This window comes from Ipomoea nil, unplaced genomic scaffold (assembly GCF_001879475.1).
Source record: "Ipomoea nil cultivar Tokyo-kokei standard unplaced genomic scaffold, Asagao_1.1 scaffold0317, whole genome shotgun sequence".
NCBI classification, from domain to species: domain Eukaryota; kingdom Viridiplantae; phylum Streptophyta; class Magnoliopsida; order Solanales; family Convolvulaceae; genus Ipomoea; species Ipomoea nil.
The window spans coordinates 1,087,658-1,105,000 of record NW_017616745.1 but is presented as its reverse complement, the minus strand read 5'-3'; the positions used below and the strand labels follow the sequence as shown (position 1 = coordinate 1,105,000).

Sequence of the window (17,343 nt, the reverse complement as noted above, 5' to 3'; positions counted from 1 at the left end):
AAACTTCATAACGGAAATTATTTCGCTAGGCGCCAATTATGTTCCAAAAAGCAATGTTGAAAAAATCGCTAGGCACAGAACGCCTAGGAGGCCGACCGCCTAGCGCTTAGGCGCCAATTAATCGGCGCTTAGACGCGATTTTTGCAACACTGGCCAAAAGGTTTCCCCAACCCCACGCCTCGGTCCGACCGATCATCTCGGAAGATGTAAATCATGGTAATTCAGTTGAACACAGAGACTAGACATTTGTTTACTGTGCACAATGAGTCATCCTTACTTTGAGGGGTTGCTCCCACACTGTCGTGTGTGAGAGTTGATCCCGGGTCATTGTTCCCAAACTTCATTCATATGACCAACTGAGCTCTTCATGCCGGCTTTAGATTTAAATTTTTATCATAACCATGGGAAGTTGGCAACTTGCATGATCGTCTTCCACATAGTTGCACCGATAAGACGACCTAATCTCCCCTAATTTTTAGATAATACAAAGTAAACAAACAAAAATAGACTATTGATGATATTGTCCTTGTAGGGCTATATATAGGCTATATATATTACACTATTAGTTGGGCACGAAAAATAAGGTTGTGCGTTATACGAATTCTTCAAACCAAAATTTAAAATATAGATCAAAATTTTAATTTCAAGTAAATATGAATGACTATGGTTTAGGATATTTTAAAAATAAAAAATAATTAATATATTTACACTTATAATAATATAATAATTATGATGAGTTTTTATTTTTCGTTATTTACTTCATTAAAATAATTTATTTTCTAATAATATATTTAATAAAAATTAAAGAAGAAGTGTAGAGAAACTTATATAAAAACTTCCTTGTATATTTTGTCACATCACTTATTTGATGTGAAACAAAGATTTATTTTAAGCAACTTTGGCAATCAATAAAATGGAAACATGGGCTTCATTATATTATTCAAAAGTGATGGAACTGTGGGCTTCAATAGTCCACACAAGTAGCAATGAATCTTGAATTGAATGGTCAACTCTTCAAACAATAGTTTCATTATTCCAACACATAATGTACATTATTCTAATACATAAAGTACATTATTCTAACTAATAAAATCCAACGATGTCGTTTGAACAATGAATTTGTCCACTTCAAATAACAATTTTTCTATTATTGTTATTATTATTTGAGTCCTTTCACCTTATCTCATTTTTAAGTAGCAACTTTCAGCACGTTTTCTATTAGTAAGCATTGGCTGCATTGACAGGCTATTCCTTTGGTATTAATATATAAATATAAGCAAGACTTTAGAGTCTGTCCCTGTCGTATATGTGGAAGCCATCATTTTTCTTATATTCTCCAATACATGCATTGAATCAGAACCAGCCCGTGACCACCTCTATCATCTATATATATATATATATATATATATATATATATATATATATATCCTCATCAGTCTCTCAATCTATAGATATAAATTTCCCGCCAATACAAGGTAATTGAGAAGGAGTGAATTTGCACCAATGGCTTCTCAAGGCAACAATGGTATGATACTATTCTCTTAGCTTCATTGTATATATATATATACTTACCAATGTGCAGATTACAGAAGTATATATATATATATATATATATATATATATATATATATATATATATATATATATATATATATATATATATATATATATATATATATATATGTTCCCACTGCATATGGTATATGGATATATATATATATGGTGATAATATTAATATGAAATGAAAGTTTCAGTATGTATTGTCTGATTTCTTTCTTGTCCCTTTATTACTTGAGTATATATGTTGTGTAAGTTTCAATCTCTAGTCTGAGGGCACGGAGATAGGATTGTTGTGTTAATGTAGGGGGCGGCCTGGTTAGTTGTTGCGAACCTGCAAATTCGTTTCTATAGCAGTGATTATTTCACGACACGACATTCTTTTATTTTCACATCATCTCATCTTTAGCCTTATTTCCTCAACAGTACAGTATGTATATATTCTGATGGCTATATATATATATATATATGGTCTGCATGCATGCAGTTGATGATCTTGAAGCAGGTAACTATGTGGGTGAAGAAGATTTCAGCAAATACTTGACATTGCACAGAGCTACAGTGCATGGGAAATGGGGGGAAGCTCAAAAATTCTTGGAGGATAACAATAATAACCGTGCAATCCTGCTAGCTCCTATCAACTTCCAGAAGAACACTGTATTGCATGACGCTGCTAAAACAGGTAATAATAAGGTTTTTGTGGAAAAGCTTGTGGCAATGATGGCCGCCATGGGAGATGATAACAAAGAGCTTGGCGTGGTGAAGAACCGAGATGGGATGACGGCGCTCCACCTCGCCGCCCGGTTTGGGAACAAGGAGGTGGCTGAAATCCTTGTTGGGAAGAACCCTAATCTCCTCTATCAAAGATGCAACAGGGGTCTTCTCCCCATCCATTACGCAGCTTGCAATACTCGCAGTTGCCAGGAGGTGTTTCGTTATTTCTGGGGTGTCACTAAGGACGATGAAGATCCTCAAGTTAATCCATATGCAGGCCCAACTGGTGCCACCATCCTTGTTAACTTAATCAAGTCTAAATTCTATGGTATGATTTTAAGACATCCATACATTTCATAGCCCGGCCTCTAGACACAGCTCAACTAGCTAGGAGCTATGGAACTCTCGAGATTGAGATGCAATATACACTATTGGAAATTATGAAATTTCCGCCCACTTGAAAGTGATCTTAAATCAAGTCGAAAGCCTTGTTCCGACCACTTTTAGTATTCGGAAATTAAAACCTTCATTGCTATTTCCGACCACTTTTTACTTTTAACTCGATTTAAGATCACTTTCAGCTGGTCAGAAATTCCATAATTTCCAACCGTGATATATATATATATATATATATATATATATATATATATATATATATATATATATATAATTTTAAATTCTATCTATATAGTAGTGTTTGAATATACAAGAATAAAATTGACATGTTACAATTTGTTTTTTTTTTCGATTTTTAGACGAGGCAATGGAGTTGGTTGATAAGTACCCTGATTTGGCTCGTCATCCGACATTAGACGAGGACATTTCTCCTTTGGAAGCCATAATCAAATATGGTTATCCTATCATCGACAAAACTAAATTAAGTGAAACTTCGATACGGGAGTGTAAGTAGTAGTACTAATTTATTTGGAGCAATTCAGACCCAATGGGTCGTATTTATTAATTTTTTTTGTAACGTTTGAGTTTGTCAGGTATTGGTAACTTAACTGACACACAGCCCGCCCTGCGAATTCTTTCAGGGATGTGTCTGAAGATGGAAGTAAAGGAAATAAAGGAGCAGGAACAACCAGGCAAGCTTCTTGAATTCCTGTGCCAGAAACTGGGAACCCTAAATGACAAAGAAGTTGCGTCTGTTGCAACAAAAGCAATCATTGAAGCAGCGCATTTGGACATTGACAAGGTGGTTGAAAAGGTTGTGGAAGCATATCCTAGGACGGCTTATTACCAGGACAAAATTAGTGGTCGGAATATACTTCAAATTGCAGTAGAGAACCGGTGCAAGAACGTTTTCAACCTGGTTTGTGGAACTAAAAGTAGTAGCTGCGGCAAGGTGCTTATGCATGATTTAATGGAGGAAAGAGACGACAACGAGAACAACATCCTTCATTCGGCCGGGAAATTGCCCCCTCCACACAAGCTAAATCGTTTTTCCGGCGGTGCAGCTCGGCAAATGCAGCGGGAGCTGCAATGGTTTAAGGCAGTGGAAAAGATCGCACCACCATATTTCTCATCGCTCAAGAATAAAGACCACAAAACACCCAAAATGGTGTTCACGGATGAACATCGGAGCTTGAAGACGGAAGCGGAGAAATGGATGAAAGAGACGGCAACCGCATGCTCAGTCGTGGCGGTGCTCATAGCCACTGTCGCGTTCGCCGCCGCCGTCACAGTTCCGGGGGGCACTTACGGTGAACTTTCAGCCGGTGGGTTTAATGGTACAATCGGATATCCCCTCCGCCGCGGCAGGGGCGTCTACAATTCCACGATTATAGTTCCCGGCGGCAACATCACTGAAGCCCACGGCAAAGAGGGCTCCCCAATCTTCTCCGGCTTGGGTACTTTCGCAACTTTTTATCTCGCAAATGGCGCCTCTCTCTTCACATCGGTTATTTCTCTGCTATTCTTCTTGTCCATTATACTCACTTCTGGCTATGCCGAAGAAGCTTTCCTGAAAGCTCTTCCCAAAAGATTAATCATAGGCCTCTTCACCCTCATATTCTCCATACTATTTTTGATGCTATCCTTCTCCATGTCGGCGTTTCTGGTATTTGGCAAGAGGTATAAAACTGTTCGTACTGTGTTGACCGTACTCATCGTAGTTGCAGTCGTGCCGGCCACTTTATTTGTGCTTTTCCAGTTCCGACTCCTGGTGGCTTTCTTATCATCTACCTTCGGACGCGGTAGGAAAATTTTAGAAGAAGAAACCCAAACGCCGTGACATATATTATTATTTCCGAATTCATTCTTGTTTTAATTTGGCTTTCAAAGTTTAAAGATTTTATGCCCGCATTTTGTGTTAATTAATGTTGTCGTCTTAAGATTTTTTTTGGTCTTTTAATTGCACATGTATGTTATTGAAATTAAGGAAGACTGTAACAACAAATAAAGGATTTTGTTAGGAACCTTGTATTAGGATTTTGATGATACCAATGTAATGTAGAAAGTAGACCCCTAACTCTTACGTTTCTCCTGAATTGCTACTTTCGTTCTAGACGAAAGTTGCCATAACTCATATGTAATTCGTGTTAAGCTAGAACAAACACACGAAAAGAGTTATGAATAGAAGATAGGCTGATCAAGACGAAAGAAGACTCCACAGCAACGAAAGAAGGAGTTGTCATTAAGAAGACAGTTCTCTTCAAGACTATTCCGACAAGTATTCTTCTTCTCATCAACAAGAAGAATGTTCTATCTGTCTGATTTGACAACATCCTAGGACAATAAGGACCTCAACTCATGGGACACGCTCTCCAAAGAGCATTTAATGAAGCTGTACTATCTCTGGAGCTAAAAGACAAAAGCCATCAAGTCCTCCATACCTTCAACGACTACTTAGTACAAACCCATTAATGGAGCATTAAATGCATGAGGCTCCATGGTCCTTGTCCATCGGATAAAAGGTTCGAAAAATTCATCTCCCTCCAACGGATGAATTTTCATCACCTATATAAACCAACCTTCATCAACTAAGAAGGTGCTGGTTCATTATCACTCTACTCACTCTCTTGCAAAAAGTCCTTGAAAAGTTAACAATCTCAAAACTTTTTGCGAACCAGTTAATTAAGGTGTTAAGGCATTTGAAGTAGATCATCCATCACTGCCCTACATCTTGAAAGAAGTCTTGCACTCTTGAAGCAATCATCCCACACCATCAAGACTTCACAGTTGGAGGAATCAAGAAATACTTTCTTACCAACCTCAACTTAGAAGAAGAAGTTGATAGAGGCGGAGTAAACTCTCGGAGTTGAAAAACCTTCAAAGGTTGTCCGGCTTAGTGATCAAGGAAGTCTTTGTGTAATTGTACTAAAGAGTGATAATGCAATCCTTCCAGCAGTTGTGGAAGAAGAGTGGAAGTAGGCAACATTTGGCCGAACCACTATAAAATCTCGTCTCACTCTTCTCTCTACTTTCTGCTTTATTTTACTGCTTGCATATCATCTTTTTCATCACTCCTCTTAACTTTCTATCAAACTCGTGCAACCCTCACTTTATAATCTTTCCGCTGTGCTTATCTTACTCAAAAGTGTTGTCAGAGTTTTTTTTTTTTAAAAAAAAAAAACTAAAGAAAAACGAGAGTCTATTCACCCCCCCCCCCCCCCTCTAGACTCACCACACAATCTATCGGGACCAACAAGTGGTATCAGAGCCAAATACCTTGAACGGTAAAGGCTTTTTGCATTTTCTGCCTGGTAGATCTACCCTTGAATTTTTTTTTTTTTTTTTTTTGGATCTTCTTCGTTGCACGATTTTTTTTTAAATGGAAAAGGAATATGCACAACATCGCTCTAAACAGCTTGCTTTTAGTCTTGCCAAGTTTGATGACTGGAAATTGAGAATGCAGGCTCTTCTGTGCTCTATTCATGATGAAATGTGGGACGTCATAACTACTGGACCTATCACAGTGATGATGGCAAATGCACAGGCTGCTGCTCAAGGACCAGATGCTCCACAAATGATACCTAAGCCGAAAGAGCAGTATACCTCGGACGAAAGAACAAGAGCAAATCTGGACAATGTGGCAAGGAACATTCTTTACAACTCTCTAGATGATTCACTCTTCCCCAGAGTCAGAAAATGTACAAATACCATGGAAGTATGGAAAGTTCTAATGGACTTGGGAGAAGGAGATGAACAAGAAAAGGACAACAAACTGACAATGGCCATGAAGAAGTTCGAAGACTTTAAAATGCAGCCAAACGAGACGATCATGGAGATGGAGCTAAGATTCACAAGGCTGATGGGAGACTTGTCAGACCTTGGAAAAGAACTCACCGAAAAGGAAATGAATCTAAAAATCCTTCGTGGATTGCCGAAGTCATGGGAGATGAAGGTCATCGCGATGAGAGATAATCGTGACATGAAAACAACACCCATAGCCAAAATCTTCAGTGATCTCAAAGCATATGAGTTTGAACATGAACCGAAAGATGCTGAGGAACCAGAAACAAGAAATATTGCCCTCGTAGCAAATCAGGCAGCGTCAACCCCTAACAGGTCGAAATCTAACTCTTGTGATTTTTTAACTGACGAACAATATGCCCTATTTGTCAGGAAAATGAAAAGATTCATGAGAAAGAACAACTTTCAAGATCCACAACGGTCAGGCCACCGAAAGAGGCATGAAAGCTTCCCTCAGACTTCAAAGACCGAAACCACTGATTCACAGCTGTTGTGCTACAACTGCCGAAAGCCAGGGCACTTCAAAGCGAACTGTCCTTATCCAATGGTTAGCAAATATCAAGATGGCAACGATATCACAAGCCCCTCAAGGGAATCTGGAGAAAAGCACAAGAGAAGTGATAAACCAGAATCATCAAACTCCAGGAGTGAGGGAAGAAGAAAAGCAATGTGGTTGCCGAAAACACTGAAAAAGCTATACCCGAAAGTAGTACCTCAAGCTCAAGCTCAGAAGACGAAAGCAGTGATGAGGAGAAAGGACTACTATGCCTCTACAGCCAAGAATCAGAGGAACTATGCCTCATGGCAGATGAAGAAGAGGTAAACTCTCACTCTTCTTCTTGTTATTCAGCCGAATCAAGTTCTTTAGCGAGTCAAACCTCCAGTGAATCTGTCACTGAAATGATGAGGAGGTTCAAGTTGATAAATAGCACTTACTCCAAGCTAAAAGAGGAGAACTCTCGGCTCATGACTAGCTATAATGAATTAGAGCAAGTTCGCATTGAGAACAATATGCTGATCATTGCTAAGGAGCAGCTCGAGAAAGATGTTCTCGCTCTTAAGGAGCAGTGCACAGCAAAAGAAAAGAGAGAGCAAGAATTGCTTGAAGTGTTGGACAAGTTTAACAATTCATCCAACTTAATGGACAGAATGTTGAACGAATCCAGACTGCCCGGAGAGAAAACCGGAATTGGTTTTAACTCCAGCTCCTCTTCACAAGTCGAAACGAACAAATCCACGAATGCATACTCACACGAGAATCTTGCAACCATATTTGTTCAAGGACCAACCCAGCTGCCCGAGCCTATGATGGTACATAACAATGTCACAGCACCACAATCAACAAGCCAACCGAAAGGAAATGCTGTACAACAAATTGTGGAAACAGGAAAGAGAAAACCTAGTAAAGGCAATCCTAGACAAATATATGTCAAAAGGAATGGACCAAATGGCAGTGGAAAAAGTCCACACCAAAAATTGAGTCAGCCTAACTGGAATTCTCGATCCTATAAAAAGACAAATGTTAACCAGAGGCAATATCGTCCAAAGAGTTCTGCTCAGGGAATCTCAAAGAACGAACAACCCGAAAGGATCCTCAGAAGATCTGGGTATGGCAATGGAAGGACTGGGCCTTCAGAAGAAGATTGGTTTGATTACCCGGAACTCCTCTCGAGGAAAGCTCTTGAGGTAACACATCGACGTAAACAAACCGATTATCGTTGGTATTATGAAAATCTTCCACCAAAAGAGCAACAAAGGAAGTATAAGGACAAAGTCTTTGCCAGTATTTATTACGATTATCGCACCTCCAACGGATACAGAGGACCAAGGATGAGTCATGTGCACTCTAGGTTAATGTGGGTTCCAAAATTGACTGCTAACCCCCAAGGACCCGAAACTAAGTGGGTACCTAAAAATGCATAATCTTTGATGTAGGAGAAACAGGTCATATGGTATGTCGACAGTGGATGCTCAAGACATATGACTGGTGACAAAACAATTTTGAGCAATTTCATAGAAATAAATGGACCCAAAGTTATCTTTGGAGGAGAAACAAGTGGCCAAACTCGAGGAAAAGGAGATATCATCAAGAAAGGAATAATCATACAAGATGTCTCTTATGTAGAAGGACTTAAATTCAATCTTCTAAGCACAAGTCAGTTCTGCGACAAAGGATACAAAGTAGAATTCTTTAAAGAAGAGTGCAAAATCATAAACACGAAGGATGGCAGGACAGCACTTACAGGCCAACGAAAGAAGAACATGTATGTAATTTCATTAAATTCTTCTAATACTAATGTTTGTCTTGTAGCAAAGAGTAATGCAGATCTCAACCAAGAATGGCACAACAAGCTAAGTCACTTGAACATGAAGACAATAAACAAGCTTGCAAAAAGGAATCTTGTAAGAGGCTTACCCGAAACATCATACACGAAAGATAGGATGTGCGATGCCTGCCAAAAGGGAAAACAGCTAAAGTCGTCCTTTAAGTCAAAAGATGTAGACACAAATTCCCGATCTCTAAGCCTTCTGCACATGGATCTTTTTGGACCAATAGATCCAGCAAGTATAAGCGGAAGAAAGTACACCCTTGTGGTAGTAGATGACTTTTCAAGATATACATGGGTTCTTTTCTTGAAAAAGAAGAATGAAACAGAAACGGCTCTGCCAAATCTTTTGAAGCAACTTCAAACAGAGAAGGAAGTCAAAATAATAAGAATCAGATCGGATCAAGGAACCGAATTTGTCAACAAAGTGATAAAGGATTTCTGTGCTCAAAATGGAATATTTCATCAACTCTCGGCAGCACGAACTCCTCAGCAAAACGGAGTAGCCGAAAGGAGAAATAGAACTCTAAAAGAAGCAGCACGAACAATGATTTCACACTCAGGTCTACCAAAGAGATTTTGGGCTGAAGCCATAAACACCGCATGCTATACACAGAACAGATCCTTAATCAACAAGTCTCACAACAAAACACCATATGAGCTATGGAAAGGTAAGACTCCAAATATTGGATATTTTCATGTTTTTTGTTGCAGGTGTTTTATTCACAACAATGGCAAAAGCTATCTTAAAGCATTTGACGAAAGAGCTGACGAAGGATTATTCATGGGATATTCATCCACAAGCAAAGCATTCAGAGTTCTGAACAAGCGAACAATGGTTATCGAAGAATCCATCCACGTCAAATTTGATGAACAATCTGAGAAAAATCCTTCTGGATACAAGATACCTGCTATCCCAGCTCAAAATGCTCAGAAATCCGTAGATGAAGACATCTCAGACGAAGAAGACTTACTTTCGTCTTACATGAAGTATCAGCCGAAAGCACCAGAACCCGAGATGTCATCTCAACAAGCAAATGGAAATCAGCCGATCAATCCTTCTAACAACGCTCCATCTGAACCAATGATCTACATAGACCTGCCTTATATCCCAGAGATGGATACTCAGCATTTTCAAGATGTCTTTGAGCCAGATCTTAGATGGTTAAAAGATCATCCACCAGATCAAGTTATTGGAGATATTCAAGAAGGTGTGAGAACAAGAGCGTCATTACACGAAAGTATGATGGCATGCTTCCTATCCCAAATAGAGCCAAAATCTGTAGATGAAGCTTTATGTGATCTCGACTGGGTAATAGCCATGCAAGAAGAACTTCATCAGTTTGAACGAAATGAAGTATGGGAACTAGTACCTAGACCAACACATCAAAACGTCATTGGAACTAAATGGGTTTTTAGAAACAAAATGAGTGAAGATGGACTCATTGTTAGGAACAAAGCTCGTCTTGTGGCTAAAGGATATTGTCAGGAGGAAGGTATTGATTTTGATGAGACCTTCGCCCCCGTGGCCAGATTGGAAGCTATACAAATATTTTTAGCTTTTGCAGCTTACAAAAATTTCAAAGTCTATCAAATGGATGTCAAAAGTGCCTTTCTGAATGGACTTCTTGAAGAAGAAGTATATGTTGAACAACCTCCTGGTTTTACTATCAACAATGACCTCGAAAAGGTGTATCACCTTAAGAAAGCCTTATACGGTTTGAAACAAGCTCCACGAGCTTGGTATGATACACTGTCATGTTTCCTAATCAATCGTGGCTTCACGAAAGGAGTGGTTGACAAAACACTCTTTCGTATAAAGGATAATGATCATATCCTACTGGTACAAATATATGTCGACGACATTATCTTCGGAAGCACGAATCCAGATCTATGTGAAAAATTCTCTAATCTCATGAAAGGAAAATTTGAAATGAGTATGATGGGAGAACTGAATTATTTTCTGGGCTTACAAGTTAAACAATGTCCTGATGGGATATTTATAAACCAAGCCAAATACACAAAAGATCTGATCCGAAAATATGGCATTGATGGAAAAAGTTCCGTCAAAATACCTATGAGTACATCCCTTAGGATGGACATTGACAATGAAGGAAAGGAAGTTGATCAGAAAAATTTTCGTGGTATTATTGGCTCTCTTCTATACCTAACAGCAAGCAGACCTGACATCTCGTTTGCTGTTGGTGTATGCGCTCGCTTTCAGGCTAAACCGAAAGAAAGTCACCTAAGTGCAACTAAAAAGATATTACGATATCTTAAGGGCACACAAAGTGTCGGTCTCTGGTATCCGAAAGAAGGATCATTTGATCTAATCGGATACTCAGATGCAGACTTCGCAGGTTGTCGAATTGATCGAAAAAGTACCTCAGGAACATGTCAGTTCCTAGGAGGAAGAATTGTGTCTTGGTTTAGCAAGAAACAACATTCCATTGCTACTAGTACGGCTGAGGCCGAATACATAGCAGCTGGAAGTTGTTGTGCTCAAATCTTATGGATGAGACATCAATTAAGAGACTATGGGATAAATGCCCAAGAAGTGAGCATTAAGTGCGATAATACAAGTGCTATAGCAATCACACACAATCCGGTTCTACACTCTCGGACCAAGCACATTGATATCAAGTATCATTTTATTCGTGATCATGTTGAGAAGAAAGATATTTCTCTCGAATATGTCAATACCGATGATCAACTGGCAGATATACTCACTAAACCTCTGAGTGAGACAAGATTCTCTCTATTAAGGCATGAGATCGGAATGATTGAAATGACCTAAAATTCAGATAATCAAATCTGTAAAGATTCGTATCCTTGATTCTCGCAAGATTTGATCCATCCTTACACGCAAGTATCCTTATAAATAAGGTATACTAATTGTTTGTGCATACATCACTAACAAAAGTTCTAGTGTTTGTTCTTGCAGGTATGAACAAAGGGAAAGGAAAAATGGACGAAGCAGAAAAAAGGGCTACTCGTCTGAAGCATCACATACAGGAAGCAAGCAAGCTCTCTAATGCCACCATCATAAGCTTGAAAGAAGAAGGAGAGATGATCAACGTAACCTACTCTATACCTAACACCTACTCTAAAAAGGAAAAAGAGGTTCTTGACACTCTTGTCGACGAATCTAGGGCCAAAAAGGTGTATCATCTGGAACAAGCCAGACGGCTTGCCCATGAGAGAATCATGGTGCTGAAGAGATCCAACAGAGACTCTTCGTCGACATCAACCTTTCGAGGGTATCCCATTCCTGAAGTTCCTCCACCCAATGTTCAATCCTATGAGGATTTCTCAAGGGTCCACTCTCAGTTCACAGATCAGCCACCCGAACCCACTCTCTCTCTAGAAGAGTTGGATGAATACGCCAAAACAACAAATCTGGCTGATGTGACTGATGAGATGACCCGAATAGAACTTCACGTGCCCTATCGTTTCCTTTGAACCGTAGTAGGTTGAGATTTTTATGTTTAAGTCTCTCTCTCTTTCTATCCTGTATGTCATGATGGTTGTGTTATCCAAATAAATGCATTGCATACGTTTTTTATGATTTCGGATTACAGGAAGGATTACTATTGAGTGCATTTAGTACAAGTTATATCTGGTCAAAAAGAGTACAAAAATTCATTATGAATTTATTGAATGCTAAGCACGTTGGAACTCAAGCCTTACAGAGAATCAAAATTTTAGTCTCAACTGAAATCAGCATTCTCTTGACCACATTAATGAGCATTGATTGCTATGTTGATAAACTTTCTGATAAGCCCTTCAATCCTTGGCTATAAAAAGGGAGAGAATTTCTCACATCTCTCACCATCTTCTCTCTCTCTCAATGGCACCTAAGAAAAGGTTCACAAGAAATGACTCTCGCAAGCTCCAAGAGGCCGCTAGGCGCCTTAGGGAGGAGCAAGGTGACTTATACCCAGGCAATAGTCCTAATGTTCCTATCAATCTCGTCTCTGATTCAGACTCATCGTTTCAATACGATGATATGGCTGGATTCATCGTTGAATCAGAGAATGAAGAAAAGATCTCAAAAGATCCAAGTGAGACAATCCCAAAAGAATGGATTGACAAGGACTACATGGCCTTTCTGGCACAAGAAAATCTGGAAGAGAAGTATGGCAAAGATGATGAAGCTGAGTCCTCTACTGGTTCCAACTTTCCACGCTATAAAAGATGGTATAGGGAAATGTTTGGAAGGATGAAGAAAGATAAGCCTGAATGCTCTTCATCCAAGAAGGTTGAGAGGAAGAAAAAGTGATTTTCTGAAAATCATCATCTATGTTTCTGTATCTTCTCTTCTCGATTGTTGAATAAAAGCTTTCCTATCTATGTGCTAATAAGATGTCATGTTTTATCTGTGTAACCTTGTTGAAAGCCTTAAAAGTCTGTTCTGACCGAAACTTACTCGTATTTTTTTTCTTCTTTCTCAAAAATCCCAAAGAAGTAATTTCGTTCAAGGATTTGACCACCTTGAACAAAATAGTGAGAAAAATATTTCCTAAAGGAGATATCATGAAATGATCTCATGATTCATCTAAACGAATCTTGAAGACTGATCAGTTACCAATCTTTCGAGCGACAATGTTGATTGTTTATCATGAATCTCTCGGGCAACATTATGTGCGTCTTATGAAATTCTGAACAACATTCGGGTTTTTGAATCGTACCTAAGACGCTATTCCTTTTTGAATCTAAACAGTTCATTAAGTGTTATTGGGATCATACGGCCGAGAAAATCGCCACTATCCCACTAGTCTGACAGGACAAAGACGTGCATTTAATGCACCTCTCAGCACTTGAGTGCTTTTCTCTCTCCTCATTAAATGAGGGAATGATCGTTTCAGATCTGCCCACGTTCTTATCACATATCCATGATGATCAGTTGCCTCTTGAGGAAGAGGAACCGCTGAGTTCTTTTTCGAAATTCGAATAAGTCTTCTTAATGGGCTGATTTAAGGACACCAACCCGGAGCTTTATAAACCCTGCTCAAACCTTCATTCCGCCTGTTCTACAACTCTCAAAATACATCCCTTCCTCTCAAAGCTCTCTATAGTCAAGCTCTCGATCATCAATGGCGGATCCTTCCGAAAAGAACCTAGAAAACCCTGAACCCTCATCCACTCCAGTAATACCAAGTTTTCCCACGGAAGATATAGAGTTTATCAAGTCCAGAATTCCATTTATAGTAGGAGGAAGTATGTGGGACGAAGAAGGGTTTCGTAAGTATGTCTTGGATAAAGCCTTTGGAGAACGAATAATCGCTCTTTTGTTAGAAACAGGTTTATATGGTTTGATAACTCACCACTATGATGAATGGTACCCTCTTGACGTTACTCAGTTTTATTTGAATGCGTATGTGGCTTCTGATTTCTCAAGCATAACTTCAAGAGTTAATAAACACCACATTGTGTTTACTGCTGAGGATATTCGATCAACTTTTGGGTTTCCCAGACGAGATGAGTCTTACAAATCCAACCTGATATATTATCATCTAGATCCGGAGGATTTCTATGAATCCATACGACACAAGGAGGCCCCTTCCAAAGATGAAATTTCCTGGCCCCTCAAGAAAAAATGGTTCCAGTTGGATCATGAGTTTGCAGTAGACATCTTCAACAAGATTGTGGACCACAAGACTTCTGGCACAAATGATGTCACAAGGGAAAAGCTGAAAATGCTGCACGCCTTCCTTCATGAGCATAAGGTTGATTGGTCCAAAATAGTATTCAACAACATCGCCCACACCATCACATACCATCGCAGGAGTCCTGGTGACATTACAAAGAAGATGGGCTTCGGTTTCATTATAAGCCATCTTCTTGCCACAAAAGGAGTGATTCTACGTGCTGGTGCTCCACCTGGTCAAAAGGTCTGTCACATGAAGCAAAAACCATCTGGATATGACAAACAGAAGGCGTTGGAATTGGGCATTCCTCTTGAACCCAATCTACCCAAAGGGAATTCCAAACGAAAGTTAAAAACCCCCAAAGCAGACGAAGAAGCTCAACCAAAACCAAAACGGCAGAGACAAGAAAAACCCTCTTCTCGGGTTCAGACTCAAAAGACGGTCATCTCCCAACCAAAGACGAAAGGTGATCCTCCTCTCGAAACTTTGATCGTGCAGAACTCCTCTGAAGATGATGATGATCAACCTCTCACTCGTCTAAGCAAACGAAGTCGAATGAGACTTGCTCAAAACCGGGAACCCTTATCAAAAGGAGCAACATCACAGGGGGAAGACATCCCGAAAGTAGCTACCTCTGAGGGGGAACTGAAAACTTCTCTGCCCGAAAGAAGTCCCGTTGCTCACAAATCCATCAATCCGAATGCATCTCCTGTTCCTCATCCACAAGAACCTACCTTAGCAGAGCAACTCCTACGAGAGTTGACACAAGAACCTGCTACAGTAGAAATGAAGGAAAGATGCCAAAATCTTCCACAAGAGCCGGGCTCTCCAGAAGACATCCCGAAAGCAACCTCTGATGCTCCAAATGATGCTCAATCTCTTCCACAAGAACCTACTATTGCAGAGCAGGTAGTAGACGAGATGACAGCTGCTCAAACATCATTTGTCCCGAAACCATCTGCTCGTCAATCTTCTCCAGACCGGTACACCCTCGATAAATCTCTCAGAGAATCGATTGAAAGAGATTACAATCGAGTTCTACAATGGCACAAGTGGCGCACGGCACCTCTCAGAACCTTTCTCGAAACTTTTGAAGCCATGATCGATGAAGAAGAATTCGCACTTCAATGGCTTGAAACTCAGGACGTCACAAAGGCTGTGCGAATTGAGGAGATCCACCGAGTGTACTCTTATAGAATAACTCATCGATCTCTCGGGAAGGACAAAGCTCCCTTGGTAGTTCCTCTTCATAAACCTCCCATGGATCCAGTGACTGAAGCTGAATTGAAACAACTTCGCTACATCATGCTGCTATCCAAAATTAAAGCCAAAATGGCAGAAGATCATCCTAGAGATCCCAAAGGCAGTGCTAGTGGAACGAAAGATGTTCATGGCCACGAAATCGAAGAAGAGGATGAAGAAGAAAATGAAGACGAGAACAATGATGATGAAACAGAAGACGACAACAGTGGTACTGATGATGATGATAATGATAACAATAATCAACAAGGAGGAGAAGGTGCTGAAGAAGAAGAACCAGAAGATAGCCACACTATCTTGGTCGAAACGGACTATGCTAACTGTCCACAAAGACCACCTCTCTTGAAAATACCATCTGAAGACGACGACTCGGATGAAGCATCCAGTAAAAATCCAGTTCACTCGTCTCGTGCTATCATTCCGCATCTGAACGAATCTGTACAACAACAACATAATCTTCCAGCTCATGAGGACAGAAAGGAAGCCTCACCTGAACATGGCCACTCGCTGCATGGTGAAAATCCGGAAGCACCACATCATGATGAACACAGGAACTCTTCTCCAACACACATTGAGGACGATTCTATCGCTGAGTCCCCACGGACCATTATGCACCTCATGCGAGAAACTGTTCATTCAGCTGAACTGATTCACAAGCAATATCTCGCCCTAAGGGAGAAGGACACGAGAGTATTGAATGACCTGTGTCAAAAAGTCAATCTACTCCTTGATGTACAATCTCAACCACAGCAACCGAATCTTCCTCACGAGAAAACTCTTAAGCAATTGGTGAAAAGAGTTTCTGATCTTGAAGAGAGTTCAAACAAAGTCGCTAGGCAGCAACACGAGATTAAGCATTCTCATTACGGCCTCAAGGAACGTGTTGACCTAGCTTGTACCAAGATTGACACTTATCAAGACAATTCCTATCAACTTGGTGAATATGCTCTTCAAATTCTGGGATATGCTCAAGACATCCTGCTTGCAATCAGCCAAATCCCCTCTGTACCTCCTACTACCTGCGCTGATGATGCCAAAAAGGGGGAAAATAGGAATGATGACAGAGATAAGGATGATGACAACCAACCAAGAAGGGATAACACGAAAGAAAGATCTTCCGAAAAGCGAGTCTCTCCTCACAAAGTCTCGGGTCACAAAAATCCCTCTCATCCACCTCCTAAGTCTCGTGGACAGTCCCATGATCAAAGACGCCATGGTCGCACTCAAGACAGCGAGGCTCGACAATCTTTCGGCTCTGAAGCCAAATATTTCTTCACAGGACTGTCAAGAAGAGATCAAGTAAAACTAAGACAAAGGCTCATGAAAAATACCTCAGTCACCATGGATGGCATTGGAAACTTCGTGGACTATGTCCCATACGAAGAAGGAAGCGGTAAGAGATTTGAAGGTTGCAACAATCCCATATGGTTGAAGAAGAAAGACAACCACACAAGGCAAAACTACATAAGCACTCAGAACGAAAGGATTAAAAGACAAAACAAGGAGTTGTGGGAAAAACACGATGAAGAGATCAGGAGAAGAGATGATGAAGCTAGAGAAAGAGAAAGGATTAAGAATCTCATCGAAGATCTATCAAATGTAACCAAAGACTCTCCTCAAAATGTCATGCACAATGC

At 40.0% G+C, this 17,343-nt stretch overlaps 2 protein-coding genes across 3 annotated transcripts in view; both read left to right on the top strand.

Annotated features, from left to right (window-relative positions):
• LOC109165530 overlaps window positions 1–17,343 on the top strand; it is a 52,581-nt gene that overhangs the window by 15,826 nt on the left and 19,412 nt on the right. The gene's annotated exons all lie outside the window — the stretch shown is intronic.
• LOC109168132 lies at window positions 1,467–4,509 on the top strand. Of its 2 annotated transcripts, none has more exons than XM_019317187.1 (4): window positions 1,467–1,525; window positions 2,045–2,599; window positions 3,027–3,173; window positions 3,309–4,509. In XM_019317187.1, exons 1-4 carry the CDS (start codon window positions 1,504–1,506, stop codon window positions 4,505–4,507), a joined length of 1,923 nt encoding a protein of 640 aa, XP_019172732.1. In that variant the 5' UTR covers window positions 1,467–1,503; the 3' UTR covers window positions 4,508–4,509. The 2 variants fall into 2 exon arrangements, with proteins under 2 accessions (XP_019172732.1, XP_019172725.1); XM_019317180.1 differs by having other exon boundaries at window positions 2,045–2,606; window positions 3,031–3,173.

Coding starts and splice junctions, on each gene's coding strand:
- LOC109168132 (XM_019317180.1), top strand. CDS start 1,504: ATGGCTTCTCAAGGCAACAATG. Junction 1,526..2,044: donor GGCTTCTCAAGGCAACAATG/GTATGATACTAT, acceptor GCATGCATGCAG/TTGATGATCTTGAAGCAGGT. Junction 3,174..3,308: donor TGAAACTTCGATACGGGAGT/GTAAGTAGTAGT, acceptor GAATTCTTTCAG/GGATGTGTCTGAAGATGGAA.